The sequence below is a fragment of the Marmota flaviventris genome, chromosome 4, assembly GCF_047511675.1.
Source record: "Marmota flaviventris isolate mMarFla1 chromosome 4, mMarFla1.hap1, whole genome shotgun sequence".
In the NCBI taxonomy this organism is placed as follows: domain Eukaryota; kingdom Metazoa; phylum Chordata; class Mammalia; order Rodentia; family Sciuridae; genus Marmota; species Marmota flaviventris.
Genome location: NC_092501.1, coordinates 155487964 through 155506340, shown reverse-complemented (window position 1 = coordinate 155506340; position 18377 = coordinate 155487964). Strand labels below are relative to the sequence as shown.

The window sequence follows — 18377 nt, the reverse complement described above, 5'->3', positions numbered from 1 at the left end:
TATTCCATTGTGAATATATGCCACATTTTTTTAATCATTCATCTACTGAAAGGCATCTAGATTGGTTCCACAGTTTAGCTATTGTGAATTGTGCTGCTATAAACATTGATGTGGCTATGTCCCTGTAGTATGCTGTTTTTAAGTCCTTTTGGTTATAGACCGAGGAGAGGGATAGCTGGGTCAAATGGTGGTTTCATTCCCAGTTTTCCAAGGAATCTCCATACTGCTTTCCATATTGGCTGCACCAATTTGCAGTCCCACCAGCAATGTATGAGTGTACCTTTTCCCCATATCCTCGCCAACACTTATTGTTGTTTGTCTTCATAATAGCTGCCATTCTTACTGGAGTAAGATGATATCTTAGAGTAGTTTTGATTTGCATTTCTCTAATTGCTAGAGATGATGTACATTTTTCTGTATATTTGTTGATTGATTGTATACCCAGGCCTTTTTATTTTTTTATTTTGAGACAATATCTTGCTAAGTTGCTGACATCAGCCTCAAATTTGTAATCCTCTTGCTTCAGCCTCTCAAGTAGCTAAGATTACAGATGTGCACCACTGCATCTGACATGAGGGTCTGTATTTTTAACCTGTGCTCTTTTGTAGCTCCATCCTAATAAGTTCACTTCTGAACCTGTGAAACTGATTTCTTTTATGGGGAGATTGATTTTAGAGTTGTTCTAGCTGAGCTCTCAGAATAACAATGAAATAAAATGAAAGGAATGGCCCAGAGTGGGTACTCATAGGTAAATAATAGCCATAGATAAATAATAATGACTCATATTTTTATTTGAAAATAAAATATCAAAATACCAATATTATCAGTTTGCCTGAAAATCAAGAATGGCTGTTTAGTTTTCTGTAACTTCAGTTAAACTTTTTTCTTCTCTTTCTTCAGTGGAAGAATAGAAAAGACATAGATATTAGAAAGAGGCTCAGTAAGTTCCAAAACTATAGAGATGTACTATTAATGAGAATTTAAGCACACCCATGTCAGCAGGTGGCTTCAGCCTTCCATGATGTGCAGTCTCTGTCAGAGAATTCAAAAGGTAGAAATCTTAGATGGATCCAGGTAGGTCTCTTTGAAACTGATGAAGGATTCTTAAAGTCCTTTGATTATGTGATTCTACAGTTTTTGATTGCCTTTCTGTTTATTTGGGACTTTAATGAGAAATAAAACCTCAGTTTGCTATCACTAAGGTAGTTATCTCTGCTGTATCTATAAGGTTTGCCAGTTCAGCAGTACAGTACACACCCATTGGGTTGCTTCTAAATGAACCTTTACCCCCACATTTAGGTCACTGAAGCAGGGGTCCATAAGGAGGTAGGTAAAGAATGAAGACTGCTAGGTTAGCCTCCCAGGATTCCTGGGCCACAGGGTGGCCCTTGCTGCTGTCACCATCCAACAGCAGTGTGCCCTGGTAAGGACATAAGGCTTAGTCAGAGAGTGCTTCTAGATTTCTGTGAATCTGCTACCATTCTTAGAAGATGAAATGAAAGAACAGCACTTTATTTTTATACTTAAAAGAGGTTCTTTCATTTATAAACATAATACATGATCATCATAGAAATTTGGGGAAATGCAAAAGAGTAAGAGGAGGAGAAATGGTTTACTCCTAATTTTACCTTTCACAGAGGACCATGCTGAATTTTTAAAAAATATTTATTTTTAGTTTTAGATGGACACAATACCTTTATTTTATTTATTTATTTTTATGTGGTCCTGAGGATCAAACCCAGTGCCTCCTACATGCTAGGCAAGTGCTCTACTGCTGAGCTACAGCCCCAGCCCCCATGCTGAACTTTGAAGGAGTATTTTCTTTATATGTACTTTATGGAGTTATAGTCATGCTAGATACATATATTTATATAGATTTAAGCATATGTTTTTCTCTGTAATAACAAGCATTTCCTGAAGGTTAATAAATTTTTATAAATATAATTTTAATGCCTATTAATGAATATTATAATAACCTATTGAGCAGGTGAACCATAGACTAGATCTTTACCTCAATTTTTGATAGAATATTTCTGATTTTTCAGGTTTATAAACATGAACCACAGTTAGCATCTTTAAAAAAAAAGTATCATAATGATCATGGGAAATGTATTATATATACCTTATTGTCATATAGTAATTGTTGTCATTTTGGTTTTTTTTTTTTTTTTACTTTTTTCTGGAAGTTTTTAACCTTCCTTATAAATAATAAATTAATTTTTTGAAAAGCTAGTTGCTTATAGTTAAATAGATCACAGAAGAAGGTAAACATAATTGATTAAGAAGAAGAAATTGTACCTATGTCCTTATTTTTTAGAAGAAAATATATATTGTATACAAATAGAGAAATGAACAGGCAAACAGCTAGGAAAGATGAACAAGCATAAAAATAGTCATATAGGATATATACCAAAATTTTAGCATTGTTCTTTTTCTTTCCACTTTATTTCTTTGTGGGAAATATCTCATGTCAGTAGCCTGAGTACCAGCTTAAATCCAAGCTATTGTTTCTGCTCCTGTGATTTAAAAATATATATGAGAAAAAATTCTTAAAACTTCCCAAGTTTTTACAGAATTGCTGCCAACGTTCCTAAGCCTTTCTTCCCTTTTCCCTTGTAGATAATTATCCCTGGATATGTTCCGAATTAGTAACAAAACAGTTCTATCAGACGGATAGTAAAGCTGACATATGTGCCCTGAAAATATTTGTATCTAGAAGAAAGACTTGGGGTTTTAAATTTTACATTTTTATTTGATCCTGGTGTTATCTTTAACTTCTGTTGGAAATCCAAAGGCATAAGTATTAAAATGGAGTATTTTTGTTAAAATGTAGACCTTTTTAAATGCTACTACCTCAGGTCGTTTAGGTAAGAATGTGACTAGGGTTTTTAGGTGTCTGTATTCAGACATTTATTTTCTTTGCATCCCCATTTTACATTCTCACCCCTGCTTCACTCTGTTGACACTGTACTCAAGCTAGGTAGGACTACTTGATTTTCTCAAACCTACTGTGGACCTTGACTTTACCATACTCTTCCTCTGTCCAAATTGTGTCCCCATCCTTTCCCATTGGTAGCACACAGATTACAAACACAGCATGCATGTCCCTTATCAATCTGTGTTTCTTTGAGAGAACTCTCCTCATTTTTCAGTACTCAATCCATAGCTCATATCCTTTTGAGGAGACCTGGGGCAAGTTTCTTGGCTTCTTTGCCCAAGTCTTGTCTTCTTTTTAAGGGTGGGTCATAATAACCCTGCCACCTAGAGCAGTGGTGATGATGAATAAAAGGCCATGTTAGAGTGGTATTTCTCTGCTGGTCTCGTCTCCTTTGTTGCTTCTAAGTAGAGCTAGACACTAAACCTTCTGGTAGAGATTTGTACATGCTGCATGAGAGTAATTATCCTCCTTTGTCATAAGTAGTTGACAATATGAAGAGGTTTTGGCCTCTTGAGGACTGGAAGTATATCTCACTTATACTTTGCCCATAGTACTGAGTATAGTGTCCATTGTAACACATCTTGAGCACTTGATAAATGCTTATTGGATTTTCTCATAGATATAACTTTATAAATGATTTTTGTTTAAACAAAAACATGTCATTTCTTTCAATCATATGTTTCTTTTTATTTTTTATGTTTTTCTTACTTTATTAAACCTTACTAGTATATACAAATAAACAGACATCTAAAAACCTTAGTCTCATTCTTACTTAGAACAAACACTCAGACAACAGTGAAAAAATCTTATTTTTATAAGAGTTAAGAAATCATGAAGATGTTTCCAGGCACTATCTTCATTGATGGCTTCTTATCCTTTTTTCTGGGACTCCAGATAATATTTGGCCCCTACAGCTACCACAAAAGCAGCAAATCCCCATTTGAGTCCTTTGAGTAATGCACCAACAAAGGAAACATTGTGTACAAAGCCAAACATTTGTCTCCAAGCTTCACTTCAGTCCCCTGGACCCCTGCGCCCTTTTGCAGCCAGCTTCTCCTGGAATGTTGATATAATGTGAAACTTTGAATGTTGTCCTTTCTATCCCCCATGGTCTACAATTGGAAGTTACAGTTTTCCATGAATATATTCAGGTACATATCCATGTCCAAGGGGCCATTATGCTTTTTTAAGATGATTCTTTTAAAATGCTTTTGAATTAATGCTTTTGAATACATATGATCACATAAACTTTTTCTATATTTGAAGTGAATCTTAAGTTTGGTGGAGATCAACCTCCACTGAAGGGGGTGGCTCCTGCTCAGGAAAAGTGCTGGTATACTTTCCCTGACAGCAGTCTGACCTCTCCGGACACTCAATATTCAACCTTCCAGCCAGAGCAACCAGAAATAGAAGGGTTTTTTTTGTTGGTGTTTTTGTTTTATGATACCACAGCTTTTAGGGATTATTTCCTTTTACAAAATGCTATTAGATTAAATTCACCATCAGCAAGCATGCCTGTATAGCCAATTAACCATTGTAATGGAACAATCCAGAAAGTAGGAAAGAGAGGTCCAAGCTTCAGAAATACATAGGGAAGGACCCCAAGTCCAGGGACACAGGATGACTGCTAGTTTGTGATTCTATTCCCCTTCCCTCTGTGAAAATTGTTGAGTCAGCAGGAATGTTCTTGCTGTTGGAAGAAAGAGCTTTTCCTAAGAAAAAGGTTGATCCTAGCACCTAAGTCTACACACAGACAGGAGCATTTTCCAGGTGCCAGATATCTTAAGTACATCTATATCACACATTTACTTGATTGATTCAGTTTTAAAATGGGTATTCATGTTCAAGCATTATTTTATAAATTTTTACATAAAATATAGACTTTTTTAGCACTAAAAACAAAAAACATCTGATTCCAGTAATGAGAGAATTCACCACATGTGGCACACACGCATTCACAGCACCACTTGGAAATACATAAAAAAATGGCAGCAGAGATTTTGATTTTTAGTAAGCCAGGTTCAACAACACCCATAAACTTTTGAAATAGGTTTAAGATCATGTTTTTAAAAACTTAAAGCTGGTAAACAGCTTTCACAAAGCCTTGTGGTATAGACTGAGCTCAGATCTGTGCTTGGAAACATTTGGAAATACTGCCCGCATAGAAGCAGCACTGCAAGGAAAAGATCTCAGTAGAGAGGAAACAGTAAGAAATAGATGTATTTAGGTATGAAGTACATAATATGTTGTAGAAATATTTCCAGTGAAGATTGTTTATTTAAAATTTGTCTGCTTAGAAGTCTAGCTCTCTCAAAAATTTAAATGTGGATGATATTGGAGTGATGTTTTTAAAATAAAGAAGATGCCTAATCATTCCTAGATGGAAATAACAAGGAGCAAGTGAAAAAACACTACTCTTGGATACTTAGTTTTAAAACTGTTGTTTATAATAAATGGAATATTTTGGGCTGGGGCTGTAGCTCAATGGTAGAGTGCTTGCCTCACATGTGTGAGGCACTGGGTTTGATCCTCAGCACCACATAAAAATAAAGATGTTGTATACATATATAACTAAAAAATATTTAAAAAAAAATAAATGGAATATTTCAAACTCAGGGAAGCAGACACAATGTCATAGGTTTTTATAAGATTTTGTGGATTGCAGTGTTTTCTGGCATGTTGCAATGCTAAATTGCTCAAATAAAGAGGTGGAGTGGGGCAATATGTGCCAGGAAATTTTCACCTGCATAAAATCCCATGCATCTGAGGGTCAATTCCGCTAAAGAACTTTGTGTGATGTATACCATTGTGGTAATACATAGCGCTTGGGATGTAGTTGGGAGCTCTCAGGAAGTGACTGTAGAGGAAACACTAACCCTTCTCCTGCTGGAAAAGACAGACCATGTGTTTGTGTGAAACATCTCTCACAGTGGCCATAGAGGCAAAACGCAGGGAGATGCTGCACTGTACCTGGAGATCTCTTAGCTAGAACTCTTTTTAACCAAAGAAAGAATTTATTGACTTATGAGATATTGACTTGCCTTCCTGATTATTGTATCTCTTGGGATTTCAGTGAATTGCACATTTAAACTCATGTGCAAATATAAGACAAGTGGAAATGAGAGACCTTCAGAGAAAGAGATTCTGCATCTTAGCACCAGGAAGGGATGGGCTGAGAAAGCAAGAATTTCAAATTTTTATAGGTCCTAATTCAGATAAATAAGATTCCAAGATATACTGAGAATTTTTCATGTGAGACTGCTTAATGGACAGCAGTAATGTCAGAGGATTCTTTAAAAATAAGAAGTAGGAACTTTTAAAAAATGGGATCAAAACCAAATGCTGAGTCTGTTGGCCACTAAGCTCTTACGTTCCTTGGCAACACTCTGAAAGAAATTGTTAAACAGGTGGCTTATGAAGAGCCATGTGGTGGCATTCTGTCTTCTAGGAATAGGTCATGTCATATTGAGCTAGTTATCCTACCTCCCTCATTTCTTCCCTATTTTAAAGGTTGCTAAGCTGGTGAAGTAGAGAAATGCAAGGCCCTGGCAGAATGAATTTATCATGTTTATATCCTTTGAACAAATCAGAAAAGTGTTACACTTGTGAGTAGGCGTTGTTCAGTTGCTGGAATAATCAGACACCAGGAAGGGTGTTTAACAGACTAGTGTTCATCTGGAAAGGGGCCTCTGGAGATTTGAGAAGGAGCCTGTTCTTAGCAATATTCTGTGCAGTATCTTCATCAATAATGTTTATGAGGATATAATGTACTGATTAAATGTCTTCATGACTTAAAGCTCTTAGGAATATTTAATACATTAGATCTTAGACTCTGGATTCAGATCAATTAGAAATGGCTCAAATGTAAAAAGATGAAATTTCATTAGGTAAAATAAAATCCTATTCTGAAGTCCAAAATCATAATTGTATAAAGACAGGGCACAGAGATGAGCATGATAATAAAGCATGTGAAAACAGATGTTGAGATTTTAGGTGATTTATAATTTAATGTGGGTCACTAGGGTGATGTGGTTATCAAAAGTAATGACATTGGGGCTGCATTAGTAAATGAGTTATTGCTCAAACCAGACAATTGCTCTACTCCAGCTGGTCAGACTACACAGCTCCTAATCTGTGAAGTTCTGCACCATGATTTAATAGCATGTTCTTCAGGGAGAGAAGTGGCATTAAAAGAAGGCACCAAAGTGCTAAGAATGGAGGACTTGAGAATGTGGGGCTCTAGGTGGTTGACAGATAGAGGGACAGAACCAGCCCCCTTGAGGAACAGATGCTTGGGGAAAGTAAATTTCACTATACTAAGAGGAAGAGCAGCCTGCCATGGGAATGGCTGTATGGAAAGTTTCCTTGCCACTGGGAAAGGTTGGAGAGCAGCAGTGCTTGTCAGGAACATCAGAGGAAATGCCTGTATTGGATTGAGTCAGATCAAAGACAAACAACTGTTTCATTGAGTAGTGTCTACTTTCTACCCAGCATTTTTTTAGCCATTGGGGCCTAATGATTTCTAATTCTGAATGTTGATGGTTCTAAATAAGTGTTCTAAATAATACTTTCTAACTGTTTTATTGGTGTTCTTTATCTAGACCCATGCTGTTCAACACCGTAGCTTATGACACATTTGGTTGTTGAGCACTTGAAATATAGATAGTCTGAACTGAGAAGCACACACCTGGTTTTGAAGACTTTGCACATTATTATACTGATTATATACTGAAATTGTAATATTTTGGATCTGTCAGATTAAATTAAATATAGTATTAAAATTAATTTTACCGAAGGTTGGGGATGTGGCTCAGTGGTAGACCACTTGCTCAGCACACCCAAGGACCTGGGTCCGACCCCTATACTGCAAAATAATAATAATAATAATATTTTGCTGGTTTTCTTTTTACAGTTTCTTCAAGTGGCTACTAGAAAATATAACTGCTTTTGTGGCTTGCTTCATAAATGCACTTCTCTTGGAAGTGCTGCTCTCGAATTTAGGTTTCGTAGTTAGTAAGTTATAAGTGTTTGATGTGCTCTTCTTTTGTTTGTAGACCTGAGAAGATGGCAAAACTCCCAGTGATTTTAGGCAATCTAGACATTACAATTGATAATGTTTCCTTGGATTTCCCTAGTAAGTATAAGTTCTATATAGTAAACAGACAAGTTTTTTGTTTGATTGGTTTTTACTTTAGTTGAATTGTTCTGAATATCTTTTCAGATTATGTGAATTCATCATACATACCCATGAAGCAATTTGAAGCCTGTACTAAAACTCCAATCACATTTGAAGTAGAGGAATTTGTGCCCTGCATACCAAAACACACTCAGCCTTACACTGTCTACAACAATCATCTTTATGTTTATCCTAAATACTTGAAATATGATAGTCAAAAGTCTTTTGCCAAGGTGAGTGCGAAGATTGCAGTTTCATTCTTGATATCAAACTCTTCTTTAGGATTTGACTTCCCTTGTACTTTTATATTTACGTATTCTAACTTTTTGTTGTTATTTTTTGTTATTTTATTTTCTTTTAATATTGCCACAGGCCAGAAATATTGCTATTTGCATTGAATTCAAAGATTCAGATGAGGAAGACTCTCAGCCTCTAAAGGTTTGATTTTTTAATGCATATTCACCTGCATATTCTGATTTTTCCGTTTTAAAAGTGCATTTGCATGCTGTTGTATAACTAAACAAATTTAGCAATTTTAATTGACATAAACCAAAAATATATGGTGTTACATCATATAACTAAGTATGCTGAACCTTGTAGAATATGGAATACGCACATGCTGGCTCCTAATTGACTATTTTGTTATTCTCTTTAGGGATGAAATTTCTTATACATATGTTGTTTATGCTGTAGGACACCACTTTCTTAACAATTCAGTAAATCCGTATTGTGTACATGTCATGAGGCAGGCATTATATGGGTATTAAGAATTATGATATTAGTAATATTGATATGGAATTAATAATCAACAAATGATTTTAATTAAATGCATATCATGGGACAGCAGTACAATAGTAGTGGATTTTAGATAACATTTGTTGAATACTGTTTGTACTTTGGGCACTGCTCTTATGTGTACCTTAACTTTTTTAATTCTCATAACAGTGTTTTGAGTTAGATATTATTCAGATCCATATTTTTAGACGAGTAATGCACAGAATATGAATAAATTGCTCATAACATACATTAGTAGAAATGAGATTTAAATCCAGGAAGTCTAGCTACAGAGCTCAATTTTTTTACTGTGTTAAAATGACCTTCCAAAAAGGGAAGGAGACAAAAAAAAAGGAATATATTATCTACCTGCAAGAAATTTACAGCTTAGTGAGAAACTCAAACATGAAGAAAAAGCTCCGGGCACACAGAAGGTATGGAAATAGATTTTTATACAAAACTGAATAATTAGTGAGGAAAAATGCTGAGAGGACACAAAAGAAGGAGTTACCAGATTTCGAAGGATGCATGAGTTTGCTTGGTGCAACACAAGGGCAAAGGTCTTTTGGGCAGGGGTGGAGGTATAAAAGGGAATTGTGAGCAAGTCCTTAGCCTATGGGGTGCAGTGGGAACGGGAGCAGGAAAATAGTCCTGGAGATGCCCAGGTGGGTGGTCTGGGAGGGCCTGCAAGCCAGTAGTCTCCTAGGCAGAAGAAATCTGTCTGAGGAGGTTGTGTTGTTTTTGCTGTAGGACACCACTTTCTTAACAATGCATCTGAGTTTAAATTTTTACTCCTCTAATTGAACCCTTGTGTTTGCCCTTGCTAACTCTTATTTCAGTGCATTTATGGCAGACCTGGTGGCCCAGTATTCACAAGAAGCGCCTTTGCTGCGGTTTTACACCATCACCAGAACCCAGAATTTTATGATGAGGTAAGTGATGTTTTCAAGGGGAAAACCCAATTCAACAGTTTTAAAGGATATTTCAACTTATTTGCTTGCTATAGCAAAAGTAAAGAGAAGCTGCATGCCATAATGAAATTATAGCAATAGAACTGAATATTGAAATATTTGTTTTAAATATTTTTTCCTAATAATTAATGTCTTCTCTGTTAAACAATAAAAATTGGGAATGTAGCTCAGTGGAACAGCACCTACCTAGCATGCATGAGGCCATGGGTTTGATCCCTAGCATCACAGTAACAAACAAATAAATAAGTAAATACATAAATGCCTACATATGTATATATACTTAGAAAATGCAAGTAACATAGAAAAGAAAAAATCATAGTCCTACCATTACTACCACAGTTAATATCCTGGCATAGTTCCTTTCAAATTCATATTTGAGTATAATTGCATTTGTTGGACCTGAGAGTCTTCCTTTTTTATCATTGGGGAAAATGCATGAGAACCACTTTTTACTGCCTTACACAATTTACTGGAGAGACAAACCTCTTACAGAGATGAGTGTCACATAGTGTTTTAAGCAGATAACATACAACATTTGAGCTCACTGCAATAGCAACAGGAAGTGTCTATGAGATTACCTACTCATGTACCACAGTTAATTTTATGAAGTTATGATTTACTGCATCTTTATGTTTGTTTACATTTTTCTTGGCTATGCATGGCACCATGTATGGTCTGTAAATGTGTCTATAAATTGATAAATTTCAACTTTTTATAAGAGATTTATGTATATCTTATGGTAGTAAATGTTGCATTCACAACATATCTAATGTTTTCCTTAATTTTAAAAATATTTCTAGGCTATATGGTTTGTCTGTAAGTTTTTTCAAATTGTTGAGAATCTCCAGAAAAATTCTGCATAGGGCTTGGGCAGGGTAGCTCACTGGTGGAGCACGTGCTTGGCCCTGAATTCAACCTCTAGCACTATAAAATGAAAACAAAATTATACATGTAATTGGCCCCACATAGTTCAAATCCATGTTATTCAAGGATCAACAGTAGTTCATAAAAGCTGCTATTCAAATCTACTTTGAAATGTTCTAACTTGGTCTTTCATATGCTTTGGTTGTGTTAAGTTAGCATAATGGTCAGAGTCCTGTGCTTTCCAGTTCTTGTAGATTTGCAATGTCCATCATCTATCTCTTCTGTTTCTGGGCAGTGGATTCAGGATCCATTTCTGTCTTGGCACTGCTTACAGCTCAGCTGTCTTTGAATACAATCGCTAATAACAGTTTGGAGAACAAAATGTACATTGTACACATATCTCCACTTTTGTAAGAATTTTTGATGCTTTATAATGTTGGAAAGATTGTTATTTTGTCTTCCTTGCAGATTAAAATAGAATTGCCCACCCAGCTACATGAAAAGCACCACTTGTTGTTCACATTCTTCCATGTCAGCTGTGATAACTCAAGTAAAGGAAGTACAAAGAAGAAGGATGTTGTTGAAACACAAGGTTGATGTTTAATCATTTCCACACTAGATTCTTAAATTGATTTTGATTCTGAACTTGCATTGTTTTGTATGAGATTTGTAGGTAACACAAAAATAGCATTCCTGGGTTGCATATATAAATTTATGCAACTAAACATAACTGCAACTAAACCGAAAGATGACTTAGAAAACCCAGCCAATAAAGTATTGTACTTAGAAAAGGGCAGTGGGCAGAATTAGTATTGGCTGCATTTTTGCTGTGGCCAGAATAAAAGGAATTTTTCAATTCTGAGGCCAAAGTACATTTTAGAAAATATCCTGCAATCATAGTTAGTCTTTTAAATTTCTTATTTTGATTGGTATTAACAGTTCTGGAAAAAAAATCAATTACTTTGGCTTTCTTTCACAAGGTTTTGCATACTGAGAGTGGGTTTTTGTTCTTTGTTTTCAACAGTGGGCTATTCCTGGCTGCCTCTCTTGAAGGATGGAAGAGTGGTGACCAATGAGCAGCACATCCCTGTTTCTGCTAACCTTCCATCAGGCTATCTTGGCTACCAGGAGCTTGGGATGGGCAGGGTACGGGATTTGAAGACTAATTTATCTCAGTTCCTTAAAAAAAAAAACATTAAAGAACAACTAAAACAACAACACAAAGTAGCACACAAACTTTTTACCATTTCCAGCGTTTTGATTTTTGTTATTCATTATCATGTAAATATTGGCAGTTAGAAGCCATTTCAGTTTATATTTACCCCAATGTCAGAATTATAGTGTGGGCATCTTATAAGCCTTGAACTGGCAATGCCTCAGTGGGGAAATAGAAACTTGAAGACATTGGTGAAGGAAGAAGTCAGACTCTGAAAAGTAGTCAGTCATGCTCAAACGAGGAGTTCTTAGGGTCATGAAAATTATTAGGAATTTTCTTCCAGCTTACTATAAATCCAGAAAGCAAATCTATTTCCACATAGAAGCCCATTCTGAAATTTTTCTGATTCATGAAAGCAGTGTTTCTCAGCACTTAAATAATACCAAATTTCAGTATAAGTTATGGACAAATAGTTAAGGTCTGCCAAAAGAAGGGTAAATCATATAACTTTCAGTTATAATTTTAAGCCTAAACCTGACCAAAAAAGGAGGTTTCAGAAGTTAAAATCAACACAGATACTTGACTCTTCCAGTAAGAAAAGTGTTTTTCTTAGGAAAGGACAGAAATTAGTATCTGCTGCATTCTTGCTTTGGCCAGGCATAGCTATTTGAGTCCTCACTTCCTCATCAGTCCTCACTGATGATCATATTGGAAGCTCAGATAGTTAATGTTTTGTAATTTTTTCCCCTGCATATTTTTTCAGCATTATGGTCCAGAAATTAAATGGGTAGATGGAGGCAAGCCATTGCTGAAAGTTTCAACTCATTTGGTTTCTACAGTGTATACTCAGGTATGTGCTGGTCCATTAAAATTAGCAGTGATTGCTCTGTGATTGAGTTTGTACTTCTTTTTTTTGTAAAACAGAACAGCAGTATGTTATACAGATATACTTTTACTCTATGGATCTTTGTTTAAAGAAAGTACATAGAAGCTACTCATATGTAATATATATAATGTATATATTAATATAATATATATTATATTAATATAAATGATATAAATGACTAGTACAAGTAATATTTTCAACAATTTTCCTCTTATGCTGGAGGATCTTTTTGACGTTCTCATTTTTATGTGGTCAGTTTCATAATCGTAAAAACCATGCATGCTTGCTTGTAAGAAGCAAATATTCCTATTTATATAGTATATATATTAATAGACTTTCCTTTTCTTTTCCCCTCACCCTAGGATCAACATTTGCATAATTTTTTCCAGTACTGTCAGAAAACTGAATCTGGAGCCCAAGCCTTAGGGAATGAACTTGTAAAATACCTTAAGGTATCAGATGACTTTCTTAGTAGCCCCTTGTAATGAGTCTGAAGTAAGTAGGGTCTTCTTTCTGGTGGTGACTGTTGTTCTTGTCCTAACACTTCTGTAAGGATGCTGTTACCTGGATGCTATCACCTCAGTGGTCTCCATGAGGTTTTTAATAGTGGTGAGAAGTGGACTTGGAAATAGCACCACTCTTGCCTTTGTGCCAGTCCCATGTTTTCTCAAAACTGGACCTTAAAGCGTATTATTCTCATATATGTAAAACCACCCACCTGACCAGGCCTCTGTGAGTGCTCACTGGATACTGAGCACAGTGGTGGGCACAGAAGAAGCAGTCCTTGTCTTAGTCCATACTGTGCTGCTTTAACAGAATACCTGAGCCTGGGTAATTTATAAAGAACAAACTTATTTCCCACAGAACTGGAGATTGGGAATTCTAAGGCCAAGGTGCCAACAGCTGGTGAGGCCTTCTTGCTGTGCCATTTTGTAGCAAAAGCAAGAGTGGGCAGTAGAGAGGGGAGAGAGAGCACAAAAGCTCATTCTTTTGTAAGGGACCCAGTCCCACCATAATGAATCCACTCCATAAATAAGAACGCTAATCCACTCATAAAGGCAGAGCCCTTGTGGCCTGATCACCTCTTCTTGGACCCCACCTCCCAACACTGTTGCCTTGGTGATTAAGTTTCCAATGCATGCTTTTCAGGGAATGCTCAAACCAAGCAGTCCTTACCTTTAAGCAATTTCTGTTCCATTGCAGGAGGTAATGCAAACTTGGTGACAGTGTGCTAGGAAGATAAATTAAACAAGGAAATAACACATATAACTAGTCCTAGCTTTGTGCAGGAGTTAGGGAGGTTTCTAGTGTGGCTGGGCAGCAAGAGCACTAGGGGACTGTCATCTAGAATGTGATTGGGGCAAAGCAGTTTGATGAGAGAGAGTAGCTAAAACATTGCAGGCAGGGGACAAAATAAGAAATGTGAGTAATAGGATAGAGATTTCTTTGGTTTAAGCAAGGGGGGGATATATAAATATATGTCACTAAAGTTTTTTTTTTTTTTATATGTGATGATTCACGGCCACTCGTCCACCCCAAAGGCAACAGTGCAGCATCTCTGACACTCTTCCTTGGTCACAGTTCTCCTCCTACCCACTGCCCCATTTCTCTCCTGCCTCCCTCTTCCAGTTTCAAGGATCTTTTTACCTTATAAGGCCCACCTAAATAATCCTCAGCTTAGAGCCAACTGATTGGCAACCTTAATTCCCCTTTGCCATGTGACATATTCATAGGTTCTGAGAACTGGGACGTGGACATGTTTGAGGGGCCATTCTGTGCCTCCCACTTGGCTTTCCAAAAGGAGTTCTTCTAATTTAATTGAAGCTAAGTGGAAATTACCTGGGGTCGATTTACATTGAAAAACTAACATAAACTCTGCCGTTTCCTTTGTGTAGAGTCTGCATGCCATGGAAGGCCACGTGATGATCGCCTTCCTGCCCACTATCCTGAACCAGCTATTTCGAGTCCTCACCAGAGCCACCCAGGAGGAAGTGGCAGTTAATGTGACTCGGTAAGGGAGATGGATGCACGGATATGCTTCTTTCCTTCTAGTCTGTCCACATCTGGAGCATAGTCATGCATATCTGGGATGCTAGTATGTGCTGAACATTATTGAAGAAATGTCTTTTGATCCTTATGTAGGGACCCCATCTAAATCCTCATCTTCTTGTTTCTTAAGTGCCAATGGCATCATCATTGTTCTACTACTGCTGTGATAATAATGAAATGTTTCCATTTTTCGCATTACTGTTCATTGCTTTATTCATTCCTGTGATGTGTAGGGTCATTATTCATGTGGTTGCCCAGTGCCATGAGGAAGGATTGGAGAGCCACTTGAGGTCATATGTTAAGGTATGTAAAACAAACTGTTCCAATTGTTTACATCTGTGGCTCTCCAATTTTCCTTCTAAGGACTTACTTTTTACAAGCCTGGTTACTTACAGATGTACTTGAAGTTTATGCCTATGCTTTTCTCCTGTCTCTATCCTCAATACTTAGACCCAAGCAAGGGGAGGTATGAGGAGAGGCACCACTCCTTTAACTTCATCCTTTGAACTACGTATGTAACTCAAATGGTGTAGAAGTTTGAAGAATTTTAAGTTGCTCTTGGCTAGGCCTCTGGTAGAGTTAGTCACCTTCATTTTATCTTTTTCCATGTAAAATTTTCATCTAAAAGGGCTTCTCCCAAGGTAGGAAGGATAGTTCTGGCCACAATCAAATGAGATGACTATGTGGGACAACAAAAGATATCATTAGGACAAACATCAACAGATGCTTTATGTAAATACAACATTAAATAAATATGGTGGCAGTTACTGTTATAAAAAATTACATATGTTCTATTTAGTTTAAGATCCCTTTTGTGAATTAATTAAAGCTATGTGATAGTTTAAAAAATAACATTGGATTCTTTAGGATATTAGTTATCAGTGTCATGTGGTACATTCCTTGCAGTCCCTGTTATTCATGGAGTAATGGGATAGATGGTCACTGGTCTGACTGAGTCAGATGATTTGTGTATTTGATGGGTTCCCCGAAGACATCCTGGGCTCCCTCTTTCTGTCACATAACAATCACCCTTCCCACCTTCTTTTTCATTCCTTCTTCTTCTTCCCATGAAATTGTACCTCAGTCCCTAATATCCATTCTATGGAGCCTCCCAAACCTTCAAACCAACTTGGAAAACCAATGCATTAATGTCTCTTTCCCATTTCTTCAAAGTATGCTTATAAGGCTGAGCCGTACATTGCTTCTGAATATAAGACAGTGCATGAAGAACTGACCAAATCCATGACCACCATTCTCAAGCCTTCTGCTGATTTCCTCACCAGCAACAAACTACTTAAGGTATGTCAGGATCACCAGTATAGCTCTCTTCAGTAACGAGGGCAGGGAATAGGGAAAGATTGATTGGTGGGTGCTTAGTACAGTTAAGAGCAAGAAGTTCTGGTGTGCTGTTGCACAGTAAGGTGGCAGAAAACAACTGTACATTTCAAAAAACTAGAAGAAAAGGTTTAAAGGTATTCCAAAGAGATTAAAAGTGAAGAGACATATATTAACATTTTTAAAATATTATACAATATGTGCCTTTATTGAAACATTACATGGTGTACCCTATTCATATGTACAATTCATCAGTTAAAAAATAAGTTAAGAGCCAGGATTTTGTTACTTCTTAGGAGGCTGAGGGAGGAGGACCACTTGAGCTTACAAGTTTGAGACTAGCCTGGGCAACACAGCAAGACCCTCATCTCAAAAAAATAAATAAAAATTAATTAGTTAATTTTTAAAAACGAATGAACAAAAATTCAGAATCCACAGCCTGATCAGTTTACCCTCTTTGTATGATTTTAGATATAATCACCACCCCTTAAAAAAGAGAACAGAATTAGTTCTCCATTCCAGCTTTGCTAATTGTGTCTTGAGATCAGAGCTGCAAAGAATTAACCACATTCAAAATCTCATTGGTTCTTGAGTATAAGTCATTAAGCTCAAATCAGTGGAGGGATGCTGATTTACCTACTGAATAGGCAGTTGTCACCAGTTAGGAGACCAGTAAAGAGGAATGACTCCACAAATAATCCAGCAGTACCCCTTATTGGGTAGGTATCCAACTTCCTGGTGGAATAGAGTTACTTATTGTGGGCTTGGAGGCAGAGGACATCTCTGCTCACCTCTTGGGTCTCATGATAACTTGTTAACTGTGTTTCAGGGTGACACCTGCTTCTGGTTAATAACACTGTCAGCCTAAGAGCGCTCACCTCCTATCTGCTAATTTGTTGTTTTTCTTACTCGGGTGCTATTTTTTTTTTTCTTTTAGTATTCTTGGTTTTTCTTTGACGTGCTGATAAAATCCATGGCTCAGCATTTGATAGAAAACTCCAAAGTGAAGGTATGTTATTCCATGTGCAAGTTTGTATTCTTAGGGAAAAGTCCCTAAGGATATGTTTGTGGCTGACAATGATTAATGCTTTCTATGTGCCAGTTATGGGACTGTTTTTAAGTATCTTATAAGAAACTATTTTAGCTTCATAAACAGCCCTGTGAGAGAAATACTGTTCTTACCCATTTTATAGATGACAAAACTGATGCTAGAACATTTGAGTTATAGGCCCAAGGTCATGCTGCTAGTGAGTGGAGGAATCTTGGTTTTGAAAATAGTCCAGCTCCACAGCCTTCATTTCTGACCACTGTGTGGTTAAATCCAGAGAAAAATATGTCTTTCCTTTGACAAGCATAGGAGGCTTCAGGTTTATTGAAATGAGAATAGTAGTTAAAGTGTTAATTTTAATTTAATTATGTAGTTGTATTAAGTGTCTTGTCCTTTGTAGACATTTCTGTAGGGCTTAGATGGGAGTATCTAATGGATCTTGTGTCCTCTAGAACCAATTAATGAACTTTTTGAGAGAATCCATCTCTGCACAAATGTACAATCTCAAATTTGCTTTGTCCCTTAATACCTTTGATTGGTGGTGCCTGAATGTGTGTGCCTGTGACACTGTCCCCTGATTCCCACCATCTCATGCTGCCCCTTTGACCTATAGGGTTCATCCCTGAATGATGGACCTGGTCTCTAGGCCGGTGCCTCTTGATATGTGATTGGCCCACTGGCTATCTAAGGCTTAAGGGAGTTAAATCTGTATAAAGTTACAATGCATAAATACAGCTGGCAATGTCACTTTCTCAGTTTTAGAAGAATTCCTTATGAGACAGGACAGTGAACTATGCCATAGGATAGCTGGATGTGGGGTCTGGTTAGGAGTAGGAGGAACAGTGCGGAGAGTGGAGTTGAGGGTGTAGTGCCCCACACACTTTCTCACAGTGAATTCCTGGGCTGTGATTCTCACAGGCAGGAGAGGGAACTCACAGGGAGGGACATTCAGAAAGTCCAGATTGAGGCCTTCTGCCCAAGAGGTCTGGACTCAAAGGAAGCCTTTGGAAAGGCTGCTGTATTGTTGTATTGGACAGAAGGTTAGTGGTTCAGAACCCAAAGCCGTACTTTGTTCCAGTAGAACAGGCACTGGTGTCTGACCAGGTGGCTCTCCGTTGTGGGGTTGTTGTTGTTGTTATTATTATTTTGTGGGAGGAAGATGTTTCTTTTAAATCCAATT

The 18377-nt window shown here is 37.0% G+C and overlaps 1 protein-coding gene across 17 annotated transcripts in view; it reads left to right on the top strand.

Annotated features, from left to right (window-relative positions):
• The window catches only part of Dock9 (dedicator of cytokinesis 9), a 288524-nt gene that overhangs the window by 184327 nt on the left and 85820 nt on the right, over positions 1-18377 (top strand). For all 17 annotated transcript variants that reach the window (XR_011707424.1, XR_011707425.1, XM_071611603.1 and 14 more), the window contains exons 16-27: positions 7993-8072; positions 8160-8347; positions 8487-8552; positions 9728-9820; positions 11192-11315; positions 11748-11869; positions 12643-12729; positions 13128-13217; positions 14661-14776; positions 15048-15117; positions 15988-16113; positions 17087-17158. Coding sequence is in view for 15 of the 17 variants with exons in the window: in XM_071611603.1 (XP_071467704.1) it covers positions 7993-8072; positions 8160-8347; positions 8487-8552; positions 9728-9820; positions 11192-11315; positions 11748-11869; positions 12643-12729; positions 13128-13217; positions 14661-14776; positions 15048-15117; positions 15988-16113; positions 17087-17158 (1234 nt within the window). In the remaining 2 variants the exon portion in view is untranslated. The remainder of the gene's footprint in view (positions 1-7992; positions 8073-8159; positions 8348-8486; positions 8553-9727; positions 9821-11191; positions 11316-11747; positions 11870-12642; positions 12730-13127; positions 13218-14660; positions 14777-15047; positions 15118-15987; positions 16114-17086; positions 17159-18377) is intronic.